Genomic DNA, 16,966 nt, shown 5'->3' with positions numbered 1-16,966 from the left:
CTTATAAATTGATTTTTATACAGATTTAAAACCCTTGTGCTGAATATTACATTATGCGTAATTTTTTTTAATGGTTTTTGCTTTTACATCGAAGAGAAAGCATTGGGGAAAAAAACCCACTACGAATCTTAAATATTTCCTAGGTTCATAAAACAGGCAGACGTTCAAAATGCAACTATGCCGTCATTTCTAAACCTTTGTATTAAGTAGCCAAAGAACTTGAATGCACGTGACTCGAAATTACAAAATATGTAACTATTGACTACCATTATAATTCATAATTTTGGATTTATTGTACACCTGATGTATTTTATTGCAATTTCCGTGATTTTCGTATCAATCCTTTCAACAACGGTCAAATAATGTGAGACGGATATAGAGTGTATTTACACACCTAACCCTGCAGGTGGCGCAAGACATTTTGCATGCAAACTCCATACTGTTTTCAAGGTGGATATTCCGCTACTTTTGGTATAGACCCTACCCACCGACGTCACAAAATCACATGCTCGCTGTATGGTTCCGCCCCCTTGTCCGTCATTTTGTGTCTGTATTATCAATGGTCTCAATTGATCGAGCAATTTATAATGCATTTCATGGAAGACCCGGTGCTTTCGGATGCCGTAAACTCACTTGATGCGTTGCATAAAAGGCGTTACGTGGAAAAGCTTCAGTTTATCCATTCGCCAGATCCATATTTGATGCCTAAATCGATGTTTTTCGACCCGCTGTCGCCGCTGTATTTGCCTGACATCTGCTAGCTACCCTGATATGTACAACTATCTTGTCCACACAAAATCAGCCTATTCTCACGAAAGTTTGAAAAACTTTTAAGAGCTTGGAGGCTTATAAATACTTCGTTGCTGGTTGGGTGAGACAGGTCCTCGTCCACGAAAATTCGGCAGGAATCTATCTTTTGCTTGGAAAGGTGAGTTACGAAATTTTCAATTCAAAATCTTTTGTTATTGCTAACATCCACTGTCAAGTCTAATGTATGTCATGTCGTTTGTCAATGGAGATAGGGCTTCTAATGTTTATATGGTTTAGCGATAGCACTCTCACTACATACATACGTGTATGTTGTCGGCGATTAGCCTAGCAATGATCTTAATTATGGTTGTCAGCCCCAAACCCTCTAAATATATATTAAATGCATCTTACCAGATATAAAATGACTACTACATAATCTGTGGTAATCGTTTGGAGCCCAGTTTTCTCGTCGAATTGCAGCAGCCCATCTCGCTCTCTTCTCTCCGGGTCTCTCGGAATCCGGTAGAACTTCAAGTCTCTAAAGGAATTTTGCTTCCATCATGGGACGACTGTGGATTAATGCACATCGTGTAAATTGGCTAGAAGTTCGGCAGCTGTCAGACGGTTCTTCACAACTACAAGTCATTCTGGACAACAATGAAGAGGTTTTCCGTGAGGAATTGGGCAGCATGAAGGACATTACAGTGAAATTGCACATTAAACCAGGAAGCAAACCTGTGTTTATGAAGGCTAGGACAGTGCCGTATGCTATTCGTGACAAAGTCGAGGCTGACCTGCATGCGTTGGTCAAAAGTGGGGTTTTGGAACCAGTCACCACCAGCGAATGGGCGACACCAATTGTGCCAGTTCCGAAAAAGAATGGCGGAATTCGCACATGTGGCGATTTTAAAGTGACTTTGAATGCGGTGCTTTGTGTGGAGCAGTACCCACTTCCATTGATCGATGATTTGTTTGCAGGTCTGAGCGGTGGTCAAAAATTCAGCAAAATTTACCTCAACCAAGCTTATCTGCAGATGCATGTGGACGAAGAATCACGGGAGTGGCTGACAGTTAACACGCACAAGGGACTTTTCAGATATTGCAGATTACCTTTTGGCATCACATCTGCTCCTGCTCTGTTTCAACGGGCTATGGATCCAATTTTGAGTGGATTGCCAGGAGTACAATGTTACTTGGATGACATTCTCTGCACCGGTGCCAACGACGAGGAGCATCTTTGCAACCTGGATGCTGTCTTAAAAAGGCTAAGGTAGTATGGTCTTCGAGTGCGCAAGGAAAAATGTGAATTTTTGAGACCATCGGTGGAGTATCTCGGGCATGTGATAGACCACGAAGGACTACACAAGGCTCCATCAAAGACAAAGGCACTGTAATACCACACCCACAGGAAGTGCACACTATGGCAACAGCAGTGTCACACGGGTAGTGGGGCGCCATTTTTCCTTTCGCATACCAGACCAAGAATGGGTATTATTAGTATATTTTAGATAAAAATATACAATATATTTTTTGGTCAGAGGTTGCAAAGCTCCGGCTTCCCACCTTCATCAAACGCAACAAAAAGAGTGGCCAGTTTTTCCTCTTTGTTGTCTTTGGTCTTTGATCTCTATCTCAGTCACTTCACCAAAGTCACTTTATTCTAGCCTAGCTGGGCGACCGATAACATCGACACGTCGTCAAGCATCCAGAAATCAAGCGAGTAAAATGTCAGCGGGAATGACACCGGCTGCAATAAAAGAGGAGCCCCCGCGTCACCAACACTCGGCTGTGTGCAAAATAATGCACACAAAGGTTGGACTTCCCGGATTAGAAGGTTAGTTTACTTTCGATGATATGTATACTGTACATGACAACAAGGGCGTAGGTTTGGTCTTCATGTTGGTAGGGACGCTTTAATAACATAACCTGCATGTACACTTTTTGCTGGGGACACTGACATCAATAAAACCAAACATTAAGTGAACGGGTGTCAGAGCTACATTTGCCGCAAATATGCTGATGTGTTTCTTACGTAAAAATGATACTGTAAAAGTTAAAATTATTATTTTCATGGGAGAAAGTCATGTTTTCTAAATAGGAGAATTCACCCTTGCTTCATATAAAGGCAATTTACAGTGTTTTTTTGGGCGGGATACTACTTAAACATGTTATCCTACATCGTCGTTCACCACAAGAGTAAAACGTTACTTCAAATGGTTGTCTCTTCCATCTGCTTTTCCCTTACTTTCATCCCTAAAGCCCATCAGTGGGTTGAGCAATTATGGGAAAAATAATCGCAAACGGGATTAAAATTTTTTATCTCGATTATGATTAATGTATGATTATCTGAAAATAATGTCTGCATAAGCAGCAAATAAAAAAATGTAGAAAATAAATGAATACATTTTAATGAATTAATGAATGCATTTATACCGTAATTTTCGGACTATAAAACGCTACTTTTCCTTCATTTACCTTTACCTTCATTTTGAATCCTGCAGTTTTTCGTCCAGTGCAGCTTATTTGTTAATTTATTTGGGGTAATAGGTAGCACTTTATTTAACAGCGGTGTCATAAGACTGTCATAAGACCTTCCTAATTATGACATGGCACTATCATGGGCATTACTGAATGCTTATGAAAATGTCATTAAGTGTCATCTGGCAAATTATGTCACTAACTCCATTTACGTCCAGCTTGGATCTTTTACATCTGTTCAAAAGTGAGATAATTTGCCGTATTACCCTAAATGAAATCTGTTGTAAGCATCTATCTATGCTCTTGGCAGTATTACGTCATTACTATGACATTCCTATTGTGCCACTGTCAAATAAAGTGTTACCAAATACTATAACTAGCAATTAATGAAACAACTGGAACGGTAACTGAAGAAATAATGAGCACAGAACATAAAATTTGATTGTTATTGACATCTGTAGCGCTGCAACACATGCTACGAGGCATGTTGGAGGACAACAGTGTTGACAGCAGGTGGCAGCAGAGGTTCACTGTCTCCCACGAGGGAGCAGGGATGGCCAAATGAAGCTTCTTCATGGTGGTTCATTTGGTTTGATGACAGTCTTATGATGCCGCTGTCAAATAAAGTGTTACCTACCTGTTAATATCTTCTGGGGTAAATATCTCATAATACAGTGAGGACAGCTGTGGCTTATAGTCCAGTGCGGCTTATCTATGAACAAATACCGTTTTCGTGGCAACTTTAGTGGGCGGCGGCTTATTGTCCGATACGCCTTATAGTGCGAAAATTGCGGTAGGCATTTGGCTTCAAAAGTGTAAAGTCACAACTTCCTTCCTTCTTAACCAGGCCATTTACAAGAAGAAAAGAAGCAGAATGTGTTTTTTTGTTTTACTGTCAACACTTTCCTGTGAAACCAAGACCGTAGGTTTGGTCTCAACATTGGTAGGGACGATATAACAGCATAACCTGCATGTACACTTTTTGCTGGAGCCGGGACATAAGACAAACAGAATGGGTGAACAAGGGCTACACATTTTCACGAGTATGTACCTAATAAATGGTAGGATAAAAGATTAACGCAAAATAAATCTGTATTGACTTGTATATGAAAACTTGCAGAATAAATGTCTGAATTTGATAAGCAAATTTAAATTGCAATATTTCAACATAAATTATATTAACATGCACAATAATTCCACGCTTGTTAATAATCTCTTAACTATCCAGGAAAGCTAAAAATAAACATTTGTCTTAAGACCACTCAACATTATCTAAATAAATATAACTGAAAAAAAAAAAATCTTAGGGTATTACGAAAATAAATAAAAATGGAGCCTTCCCTCAAAGAAAACACGACTGGTTTTGTCCAAAAGCAGATAAACGCAACAAAAAATGAAAACTTTTTTCAAATTGACGATGATTAATGTAAAATTATCTGGAAAAAAATGTCTGCATAGGCTGCAAATAAAAATATTTTGAAATAAATAATGTAGAAAATAAATTAATACATTTGAAGTAAATGCAAGTCATCGGCCAATCAAATGTACATTGTGTGCATTTGAGGGGAAAACATGGACCGGCACATTCAGCAAGTGAAAAGGAGTAAATGTAAGTCTAAACATAATGAAAATAATTCATTTAATTATGTTAGGGTCAATTCTATCCTTACAACATATGGGAGGATAATTTAAATTACCTATATAAGATAACTCATTATATAATGGATATCAGGTTGCTTAAAAGTTGGTGGGGACAATTTGAGCAACTTGAAAAGTTGGTAGTGTTATGTCCCTAACGTCCCTATGCAAACCTACACACTTTTGTGAAACACAGACTGTGTCCTGGGCAGTGTTGTTAATAAGGGCGTTAGAATATAACGGTGTTACTAACGGCGTTATTTTTTTTCAGTAGTAAGTAATCTAATTAATGACTTTTCTCATCCTGGCAACGCCGTTACCGTTACTGAGGCTGGAAAGGCGTGCGTTACTATGCGTTACTATGTTGGTGGACGCAAGAAAAGTCTGAGAGAGACGGACTCACGGAGACGAGAGAGCAGAGCAGGAGTGGGGACACCGTTGCAAACGCGATGCTAGGTAGCTCCGATAATGTAGCCGATAGCCTACAAACTACGCCCACATAATGCTACGGTAGAAATCATACATTATAGAATTAGATGCAAATGACAGACACGATGGCAATAGCAACATATCTAAAGAACTAGTTAGTAAACAGCCGCCATCTTAAAGCAGTAGACCTCTTAGGAAAGCTCTGTTGTAGAGAACCTTCCTAGGGAACCTAAGTAACCTTTTATCTAAAATGCTCCTAAATCGGCAAAATCTTGACTTAAATCTATCTTTAAATGAAACAGTTTTAAAACTGACATGTCGAAAGTAGACAGAAGGGAACTCATGCAATAACGGGAACAATTTTACCAACTTTAACGGTTGATTCAGAACATTAAATGACGTTCACACATAGCAAAGGTTACTATCGAGTTATCGCAACATCCCCAATACCCCAGTGTCTAGTTAAGTTTAGGGTAAAAAAAAATCTTTAAACTTCGCATTGTGTGACCTGTTTTTTTTGTTTTGTTTTTTTGATTAAAAAAAAAAAATTAGCACCAGTTACTTTGCCAAGTAACTAATTACTTTTACATTCAGGTAACTGAGTTACTAACACAATTACTTTTTGGGAGAAGTAATTTGTAACTGTGATTAATTACTTTTTTAAAGTAAGATTAACAACACTGGTCCTGAGACCTCTCTCACGAAGCAGTGTCGTGCTCACATTTTGCTGGTTTTATAGTTTCAGGCAGAGTTCACGAAATTTTTCACAGTTCAATTAACGATAACAGTAGAAAGCACATTGAACATTTATAATTAGACCACAAATAAGTCTGTCTTCAGCTAGTTACTTTTCTTATTTCAAGAAATCTGAGTCGAATTTACTTGAAGCACTGACAGATAATTTCACTTATTTCTAGTAGTTACACTGAAAACAAGGGAATTTAACTGTTTTTGAGGAGGTGTATATGTGCAGTGTACACGTGTTTCGCAGGTTAACAAGTTCACACAGTTTAATGCTATGCTAACTCTGATGCAGGCCAGACTGTCAGTAGCAAAATTAGAGACGTGCTCACCGCCGTCCATAATATTGATGTCTTTTTACATGACATACAGTGGCTGCTGCTGCTGGTGGCCAAAAATTACTTCTAATCTCCCTCCTCTTTGAAGGGGTCGGGGGAGGCGACATGTATTTATGTCGAGGTTATGTGTGGGAGGAGGAGTAAGGGGGGGTCTAGTCATCAGCCAATCAAACGTGCGTTTGGCGGGGGGTAATGGACTGGCACATCCAACAAGAAAAAGGGGTAAATGTAAGTCTGAACATAATGAGAATAAATCACTTAATAATAGTAGGTTCAATTCTATCCAAACAACATATGGAAGGACAATCTAAATGACCTATATACAGTGGGGTAAATAAGTATTTAGTCAACCATTAATTGTGCAAGTTCTCCCACTTGAAAAATTAGTGAGGCCTGTAATTGTCAACATGGGTAAACCTCAACCATGAGAGACAGAACGTGGAAAAAAAACCCAGAAAATCACATTGTTCGATGGTTTCATGGTGGAAAATAAGTATTTGATCAATACCAAAAGTTCATCTCAATACTTTGTTATGTACCCTTTGTTGGCAATAACGGAGGCCAAAGGTTTTCTGTAACTCTTCAGAAGCTTTTCACACACTGTTGCTGGTATTTTGGCCCATTCCTCCATGCAGATCTCCTCTAGAGCAGTGATGTTTGGGGCTGTCGTTGGGCAACACGGACTTTCAGCTCCCTTCTCACCCCGTGGCGTCAAAATGATGACAAGAACGGTGAGCAAAAATCCCAGAAGCACACGGGGGGACCTAGTGAATGACCTACAGAGAGCTGGGACCAAAATAAAAAAGGCTACTATCAGTAACACAATGCGCCGCCAGGGACTCAAATCCTGCACTGCCAGACGCGTCCCCCTGCTGAAGAAAGTACACGTCCAGGCCCGTGAATGAATGATCCTGAAGAGGACTGGGAGAATGTGTTATGGTCAGATGAAACCAAATAGAACTTTTTGGTAGAAACACAGGTTCCCTTGTTTGGAGGAAAAAGAATACTGAATTGCACCATACCCACTGTGAAGCATGGGGGTGGAAACATCATGCTTTGGGGCTGTTTTTCTGAAAAGAGACCAGGACGACTGATCTGTGTAAAGGAAAGAATGAATGGGGCCATGTATCAAAAGATTTTGAGTGAAAATCTACTTCGATCAGCAAGGGCATTGAAGATGAGACTTGGCTGGGTCTTTCAGCATGACAATGATCCCAAACACACAGCCAGGGCAACAAAAGAGTCGATTCGTTAGAAGCATTTCAAGGTCCTGGAGTGGCCTAGCCAGACTCCAGAGCTCAACTCCATAGAAAATCTGTGGAGGGAGTTGAACATCCGTGTTGCCCAACGACAGCTCCAAAACATCACTGCTCTACAGGAGATCTGCATGGAGGAATGGGCCAAAATACCAGCAACAGTGTGTGAAAAGCTTGTGAACAATTGCAGAAAATTTTTGGCCTCCGTTATTGCCAACAAAGGATACATAACAAAGTATTGAGATGAACTTTTGGTATTGACCAAATACTTATTTTCCAGCGTGATTTGCAAATAAATTCTTTAATAATCAAACAATGTGATTTTCTGTTTTTTTTTTTTCCACATTCTGTCTCTCATGGTTGAGGTTTACCCATGTTGACAATTACAGGCCTCGCTAATATTTTCAAGTGGGAGAACTTGCACAATTAGTGGTTGACTAAATACTTATTTGCCCCATTGTAACTGAAGTCATTATATAATGCAAATAAGTTGGTGGGGACAATATGAGCATCCTGCAAGTTGGTAGTGTTGTGTCCCCACCGTCCCTATGCAAGCCTACGCCCTTGCATGATCAATAAATCGCGGTGATGAGGATTCATTTTTAACGTTAACAGTAGTGTTGTCAAGGGATTCAAATTTTTAATCGCAGTTAATGTGATGTCAACAAAACACGAGTAAAAAAAAATTGGCAAAGATGAATTTTCTCCAAAAGAAATAAACTTAGTGGACACAAGTTTGCAAATGAATAAATAAGATTTAGCCTGTGTGTTTGTGGTCTTGGTCTTGCAGATGTCAGCCGAGCTCATCGTCCTGAGCACCAAGAGTCCGCATGCATCAAGAAAGAGGAGGAAGAGTCACCCGCCACCGCCAAGGAGGAGGAAGCATTCGTACACGTTAAAGGTCAGCCGAAGCATTGTTTTTTCTTCTTCTTCAGATGGGGCAGAAATCATATGGTACCTTCTCATGAGTACAGAAATGTGTTTTAGTCTAATAGTGTTTTTCATTCCTTGTATACCGTGGCGTTCCTTACTTAGTAGCCTTGCAATGGACTCGTCCTGACATAAGGTTGCACTACTGCACCGACTTGACTATTGTGACAAATTGAAAGATTTCTTCTATGTAAAATATTATGAGTATAGGTATACAGTAATCCCTAGCTACTTTGCGCTTCAAACTTCGCGCCCTCAGTCCATTGTGGATTTTTATTTCAATTAAAATAAATAAATAAATACAGTATTTTATAAAGATGTCCCGATCTGATCATGCCCAGCCTGTCACTCTCCATTCTGCTGCTTTTCCTGATCAGGCATGGCACTGTAGTTGCTTGTTACAGTGAACGATGATTGACAGGCGTTAAGTTTTGCTCTTGCCAGAGAAGGTTGGGAGCGCTTCGTTCAAAGGTGCTGAGTCGTTTAGCTTGTTACACTAGCTGTAGTGTGCTGTGACTCTCAGCAGTTACTCTCAGCAGCGTGAGCAGATTTGAGTGGACTCACTCAAAAAGCTTTTAATAAAGACAAGTATTTAGCTACGTTATGATTGTTTGAAAATACTACAGTCGGACAGTTACATGTTTAAAACTTATCATAATTATTACATTTGAAGTGATTAAAAACCAATTACTATGGATATATAGTAGGGCTGTCAAAATTATCGCATTAACGGGCGGTAATTAATTCTTTTAATTAATGACGTTGAAATATTTGACGCAATTAACGCACATGCCCCGCTCAAACAGATTAAAATGACAGCTCAGGGTCATATGCACTTGTTACTTGTGTTTTTTGGAGTTTTGTCGCCCTCTGCTGGCGTTTGGGTGTGACTGATTTTATGGGTTCAGCACCATGAGAATTGTGTAATTATTGACATGAACAATGGCGAGCTACTAGTTTATTTTTTGATTAAAAATTTTACAAATTTTATTAAAACAAAAACATAAAGAGGGGTTTTAATATAAAATTTCTATAACTTATACGAACATTTATCTTTTAAGAACTACAAGTCTTTCTATCCATGGATCGCTTTAACAGAATGTTAATGCCATCTTGTTGATTTATTGTTATAATAAACAAATACAGTACTAATTTACAGTATGTTGAATGTATATATCCGTCTTGTGTCTTATCTTTCCATTCCAACAATAATTTACAGAAAAATATGGCATATTTTATAGATGGTTTGAATTGCGATTAATTACGATTAATTAATTTTTAAGCTGTGATTAACTCGATTAAAAATTTTAATCATTTGACAGCCTTAATATACAGCTATGTTAGTCCCCGGGTTACAATCGCGGGGACTACCTGTATATTTACAGTATATGCACCAAAGTTTTTATTTTTATTTTCTAAATTATACTTTGTGGAAAAAAGGGAAAAAAAACATGTCTTACAGTATATGTATCTCTTACTCATGCGAAATCTAAAAAAATAGATTGAACACAATGTTGGTGTCTTCCTTTGTCCATTCATGAAAAAAAAATGCCAGTGCTTTTATATTTGTTTCTGATACGCCCCCTTTCTCAGGAAGACGGAAAAGTTTCATGCCCCCCCCCCAACTTTCTGCCACACCTGTAAATAATACCATTTGTCTATAAAATTATTATAAGTACACCTCTGCATAACATTGTGTCCTTGCATTAAACTTAACATTAAAGAAAATAAGCAATGTTGAACAACTTACAATAAGTATAACTTTATGAACATTGTTTTGTTTGTAACAGAAATGACCTAAAGCGCATCAAGTTTGCATGAATTAAAAAAAAAAAAGTCCATTCAAAGTGTAAAAACATACATTGAAGCTACATTTTTTGACTGAAAAATAAAATCCATAAATAATAATAAATAAACATTAACTCAGAGTACAATATGCCAAACAATTTGACCAAAAAACAAAGATTAATAGAACAAAAATGACAGTGTCATTGGACAGAGGGACAGTTTTTATTATTGCTGCAGGCAGTATCAGCTCCTTTGCTATTGTGTGGGGCTATTTTGAACTGAGCAACTTGGTATGCCACTTTAAATGATGCTAACAGTTCTAGCTGGTTTACTAATGTAACACTCACAAAGCGGGACGATTGTTGGCAATATTCGGGCACGTTTTCGCTGAAAAAAAATGAAGCGGCACATTAATGTGATTGGTGTCCTATGTCATTAAGTGACGTCTTAATTGATTTGGCTTCATGCTGTCCGCTGCACGGTAACCATGCTGGTCTTTCCTTGTCTCCCATTATATTAAAAGTGAAGCCAATCATATTTCCTTGTCTTAGATTTCAGGAGACATCTCTGACATCCCTGTCAGATATTTTTGTATGGTGTCACTGAAGGCTTTGTTCATTGCACGCCATCTCTCCTGCTCTTTGCTGTGTGCTCTTGATTGGTTCAAAAATACTGCGCACACTCAGAATACAAGAGCGCCACTGGCACTGCCACCCACTACGTGGATGTGCATTTAAACTTTATTCTAGCACGGCAAAAAAATGTTCCGCGAGGTCACATGTGCATCGTGTTGCACTCCTTGGGGGGAGGCGGGTGCCTCACTCATTGCGAAAGACTGTACTAGGCTAAAAAATACACAAAAATCTCCAAATTCCAACTGGTAAAAATCTACAGAAATGAAGCGTCAGCCATTGCAAGAACGCACGGATAAACATATTATCTCATATCTGTGTTTTTCAATGCCACATAAAAACTGATAGATTTGGAAATCCTCACTTTTGAATAACGTTTGTTTTTGTAACATTGTTACTATTTAAAAAAAAAAAAATTCTATGGTGCATTAAAGTCACCACGTGATGGATAAGTGTAAGTGGATAAGTAATTCACCAACGTGAATTATTGCATTTAAACTGCCTGTTTTGTTCATTTCTCTGCTGTGTGTCACCTTAATTGACATTCCTCTTCACGAGGTCGCTTTTTAAAGTAGTGAATGATTTTGCCTGCCATATTTGCAACGCTACAAATCATAGAGGTTATTTCGACAAGAAGTAAACTTTTTTTTCTATTCAAATAAACACAACATGCTTAAATGCAAAAGGACACCAATATCACCAACTAGCGAAAAAAAACACGAGTCGATCGATTTCTTTTTCGGTAGTTGCTTCACGTCATTACATACATACTAGTTTTCTTTAACCGGTTAAAGATGAATTATTGTTTGTTCATCCAAAACCAGAGCAGATGGTGTTTTTGGGATAATACTCATCATTCTTCTTCCTCCAAACACGGTTCGTGGAATTATGACCAAAAAGTTCTATTTTACTCTCATCTGACCACAAAACTTGCTCCCGTGACTCCTCTGCATCATCCAAATGGTCATAGGCAAACACAGACGGCCGTTGACATGTGCTAGTTTAACCAGGGGAACCTTCTGTGCCATGCGTTATTTCAAACCATGACGTCTAGTGTATTACCAACAGTACCCTTAAACTCTTCTCGTGTAGTTCTGGGCTGGGCAGATTCCTCACCTTTTTAGGATCATTGAGACCCCACGAAGAGATATCTTACATGGGGCTCCACTCCGATTGAGAATGACCGTCATGTTTTGCTTTTTCGATTTTCTAATGATTGCTCCAACAGTGGACCTTTTTTCACCAAGCTGCATGGCAATTGCTCCGCGGCTGACCCTTTCCAGCCTTGTGGAGGTGTACAATTTCTCTGGTGTCTTTGGACAGCTGTTTTGTCTTGGCCATGTTACAGCTTTACATTTTGCAACGTTTTACTGATTTTATGGGGTGGACAGGTGTCTTTATGCAGCTATCGACCTCAAACAGGTGCATCTGATTCAGGATAATACATAGAGAGGAGGTGTACCTTTAATAGGCTGACTAACAGGTTTTTTAGGGTCATAATTCAAGCTGATAGATAGGTGTTCAAATATTTATTTGCAGTGTATCGCACAAATAAATTGTTAAAAAATCATGCATTGTGATTGATGAAAATTTCAGACTCCTCCATGATTTCTAAGTGGGAGAACTTGCAAAATAGCTGGGTGTTAAAATACTTAATTTCTTTAGTGCATGTATCTCTTTCCAATGCTAAATCTGAATAAATACATTGAACACACAAAACAAAACAAAAAATTTGGGGGGGGGGCTACTTTGTGGTTTTTCACCTATTGCGGGAGGTTATGGTCACCATTAACCTCGAAAAACGAGGAATCGCTGTAATCTCCTGTCTTTGATGCACTTTAGATTTTTTCTTGTTGATCTTAATCAATCAGAAGAATCGACAAGTTGTTTGTATTAGTATTTCATTGTTCATTGTTCAACAACCCGAGGCAACGCTTAATAGTGACCCCTATTAACTCGCTGAAGTGAACACTTAAGTTTCCACCCTATATCAAAGAAATTAAAAGCTTAACAATATATCACACGTTACTTTAATCTAATAACTTCAGAGAAATGTTATTAATGAACTTCATATTTTAAACGATATTTATAATCAATTATTTATTTCTTTATTCTGACTTGATAGCACCAAATCACTTGTTATTTCACTCTAACCTATGTTTTAAACACTGGATCATCAGAAACATTGCAAGTAGGGTTGTTCCGCTCATGTTTTTTTGCTCCCGATCCGATCCCGATCGTTTTAGTTTGAGTATCTGCCGATCCCGATATTTCCCGATCCGATTGCTTTTTTTTTGCTCCCGATTAAATTCCAATCATTCCAGATAATTTTTCCCGATCATATACATTTTGGCAATGCATTAAGAAAAAAAAGAATAAAACTTGGACGAATATATACATTCAACATACAGTACATAAGTACTGTATTTGTTTATTATGACAATAAATCCTCAAGATGGCATTTACATTATTAACATTCTTTCTGTGAGAGGGATCCACGGATAGAAAGACTTGTAATTCTTAAAGGATAAATGTGACTTTGTATATTGTGACTAAATATTGCCATCTAAAGTATTTGTTGAGCTTTCAGTAAATGAAACCGTAGCCATTTAACTGTTCTACCCAAATGCATGATGGGAAGTGCAACCATGACTGTGCGTAGTGGCACCAATTGATGTATCTTCTCTGCGTTGGGGAATAACATAGGGTGTTAAGAAAAAGATCAACAATTACCTTGCTTCCCCACATTTCTTTACCACGATATTTCTAATTGTTGAGAGGGGGATTGTAAGGCTTTAGCCAATTAAAAAAAGGCTTCAAAGACTGCCAAAATTCACTCAACTCATTTTACACTGCCTTTTAGCTCTATAAATAGGTAAAGCGGTGCCATTATAGATTGAACGCGACAATGCGTGAGTAGGTTGTGCAGCACATGCGTTAATTGCGTTGTGATTAATTTAAAAAAAATTAATTACCGCCGTTAACGCGATAAATTTGATACCCCTATTTAAATCCAAAACTAAAGACTCTGGATGAGTGTAAGACATTTTGTCTGTAAAGTTAAATACAAATAGAAAACGATTTAATTAAAAAATATATATACAGTATATTAAAAAAAAGGCATGTCCGATATTTTTTTGCCGATTCCGATACTTTGAAAATGACGTGATCGGATCTTTAATTGCAAGGAAATCTTATGGATGTGTCTCTCCACGTAAACTGGCTGGTGCTGTCACAGTGCTTGTCCAGCACAGCTCCGTGTTGACTGCGTGCACCGCAGTACGTCAAAAATTGGCAAAACATACCGGCTGCACACAGCTGCGGTCAGGCAACTCCGTCCCGTCGTGAGCTCACTCGTGATCGCACGCGTTAATGGAGGTAAAATGTAGGAAACAAAAAAGGGGACGTCTTGAATAGACCACCAGGTCAAACTTCTATTTTCTCTTCTGTACGTCTCCCTCGACTCTCTGTATATAAATCAACATCGTGTGTGCGCCGGGCAAAAGAATTTCTGCAGTGGAACCAACTTCCAAATACGCTGCATTTTTTTCATTCTTTTTGTCTGTCTAGTTTGTAGCCTACCCCATTAGCTGCTGACGTTTTGTGTTTTGTTTTTGACAACCCGACCACGCCAACAACCCATTCTCTACTATGTAATTACTGTTTTAAATTACATAACTTGCATAAAAACTCACCGTCAATCCTCACAGCTTCTGCGATGGCGTGCCATGTGTAATATTCTGATTGAATCGTTTACCGAGGCACCCTGAAGTGCACGCAACGGTGATGTTGAGGTGAAAAAATTTTTCATTGTTGTAACTTCTCGAGAAACTTCATCAGAACAGATTTTACAGAAAGGAATCTTTCTTTTATACTTCAAAATACTTCCAAACCGCGGACATGTTGACTTTGAGCAGGGCGTTTTTGCAAGACGGCGTCAGCCAGTGTGTTGCTTCTCGCCGTGTATTAATGACGTCATCACAAGACGACTAAGGTTCTTCACACGATTCGATGGGAAACTTTCGCCCTTCAAAACATATCAACCGAAATGGCATTTTTAGCTGTTTTTGGTCGATAATTATCGGTAACCAAATTTTTATCCATGCGAAACAAGGTCTCTTACGTCTCAAAATGAAACCGCATATTTTTTCTAGTTTTTTATTTATTTTTTCATGAATCCTTTTTAAAACCACGCGACACACTGAATCCGCGAAACGTACTCGTCTTCTCCAAGTTTAGCACAAAGGAAAGACTGGGTGATGACGCGGTGGTGTTCCATAAAATATATCAATGGTTTTCTTGTGTCTTGCAGCTTTCAGAAAATATCCTGGTGCTGAGCGGAAGGAGCCAGAATATCTTGGCGTAAAAGAGGAAGATGTTGAGCTCCCCCAAATCAAAGAGGAGGAGCCAGAGCCCAGTCAGCAGGAGGAAAGGGAGGGGCAACTTCCAATCAAAAAGGAGGAGGAGGAGCTGCCATATGTTAAAGAGGAGGAAGGTATCAGCAGGTCAACTGGTGAGCCCTTGAAGAGTGAAGATGGTCTGAGTGAGGCCAGCAAAGGTGTGGAGCCTCCAAGCTGCAGAAGCAGCAGCAGCTCAACAGAACGATTGCAAGCAGACATTTTCATCGCTCCATCAGACAGAAATAGCGCCACGTCACACTCTCCTTACAATGATGATGGTCATAAGGAATCTCACCGTGACAACAAACTCTGCAAACGCTCTCAGTGTGGTAAAATCTTTGCTGAGCAGTATTGTTGTCGTTGGCATATGAAGAACCAAACTGGTGAAAAATCTTTTTCCTGCTCAGTTTGTGGTCAAAGGTTCAGTCAAAAGAGCGCCTTCAACAAACACTCGAGAACCCACACTGGTGAAAAACCTTTTTCCTGCTCAGTTTGTGGTCGAAGATTCAGTCACAAGAGCAGCTTAAATAGACACACAAGAACCCACACTGGTGAAAAACCTTTTTCCTGCTCAGTTTGTGGTCGAAGATTCAGTCGCAAGAGTAACTTAAAGACACACATAAGAACCCACACTGGTGAAAAACCTTTTTCCTGCTCAGTTTGTGGTCAAAGATTCAGTCAAAAGGGCAGCTTCAACACACACACAAGAGCCCACACTGGCGAAAAACCCTTTTCCTGCTCAGTTTGTGGTCGAAGATTCAGTTGCAAGAGCACCTTAGACACACACACAAGAATCCACACTGGTGAAAAACCTTTTTCCTGCTCAGTTTGTGGTCAAGGATTCACTTGGAAATATCAGCTGAAGAGACACGTGTGTGGTGGTGTAAGAAGCAGTGGCCAATGACTTTTGTCTGTCATCAATGATTGCCGCATCAGATTTTGCACGCCGAACGATTGTATTCTGTAAACCTTCTTCAAATCCTGTTGAGACTTTTGGTGCCTTATGTATGCTTTGTCCTATCCTTGTACGATGTGCATCGACACTATTGCCGGAAGTATTGTCGCACCTGATTTAACTCTCAAGTGAAGCAATAGAGCAACATGTTCTGTAACATTTGACAATAATCATAAACACAAATACTGTCGTACGTTGTTGCCCAAGAAGTCATCCTTCTCTCGTCTGTCTCCTTTGCTTTTTCCAGGCGAATGTAACAAGTGATCTAATTGGAGGGCACACCCCTAATCGGTGTACTTTCGCCAGCTTTCTGATTGGTTGGCTTTGTGGCACATTTGCAACGTGTGTTCCAAACTGATTGCGCAGAGGAAAAAAATTGGCGATTGCAGGGGTCAACATTGAGCAGGTGGGGCGAATTGAGCAGGTAAAACATCCAAACACAATTATGGAGCACAAAGTAGATATTTTTTTTTTGCTCAATATTGTTTCCTGTGCTCCAATTGCTCATTGCCTGCTCAAAATCTAATTGTTCGCTCAGAATAGTAGCACAAATATGACGCCATAGAAGGCAAACTGCTACAGGCATCAGGCCTTCCATTTTTTGAATTTTGAAAAGTTTTGAAAAAGGAAG

General features: G+C 39.1%; 1 protein-coding gene across 1 annotated transcript; it reads left to right on the top strand.

Moving 5' to 3' along the window:
- Positions 1–1,820: 1,820 nt before the first annotated feature.
- On the top strand, positions 1,821–16,446 carry LOC130928969 (zinc finger protein 37 homolog). Its single transcript, XM_057855822.1, has 3 exons — positions 1,821–2,584; positions 8,421–8,531; positions 15,293–16,446. Exons 1-3 carry the CDS (start codon positions 2,476–2,478, stop codon positions 16,282–16,284), a joined length of 1,212 nt encoding a protein of 403 aa, XP_057711805.1. The 5' UTR covers positions 1,821–2,475; the 3' UTR covers positions 16,285–16,446.
- The last annotated feature ends 520 nt before the right edge of the window (positions 16,447–16,966 follow it).

Source organism: Corythoichthys intestinalis, chromosome 13 (genome assembly GCF_030265065.1).
Source record: "Corythoichthys intestinalis isolate RoL2023-P3 chromosome 13, ASM3026506v1, whole genome shotgun sequence".
Lineage (NCBI taxonomy): Eukaryota > Metazoa > Chordata > Actinopteri > Syngnathiformes > Syngnathidae > Corythoichthys > Corythoichthys intestinalis.
Note: the sequence above shows the minus strand (reverse complement) of the source record. Positions and strands in the feature narration are given on the sequence as shown.

What these genes read in the sequence shown, in the direction of transcription:
- LOC130928969 (XM_057855822.1), top strand. Translation starts at nt 2,476, where the DNA reads ATGTCAGCGGGAATGACACCGGCTGCAATAAAAGAGGAGCCCCCGCGT. An exon ending in TGGACTTCCCGGATTAGAAG is followed by an intron (nt 2,585 to 8,420) that starts GTTAGTTTACTT and finishes TTGGTCTTGCAG; the next exon opens with ATGTCAGCCGAGCTCATCGT. An exon ending in AGCATTCGTACACGTTAAAG is followed by an intron (nt 8,532 to 15,292) that starts GTCAGCCGAAGC and finishes TGTGTCTTGCAG; the next exon opens with CTTTCAGAAAATATCCTGGT.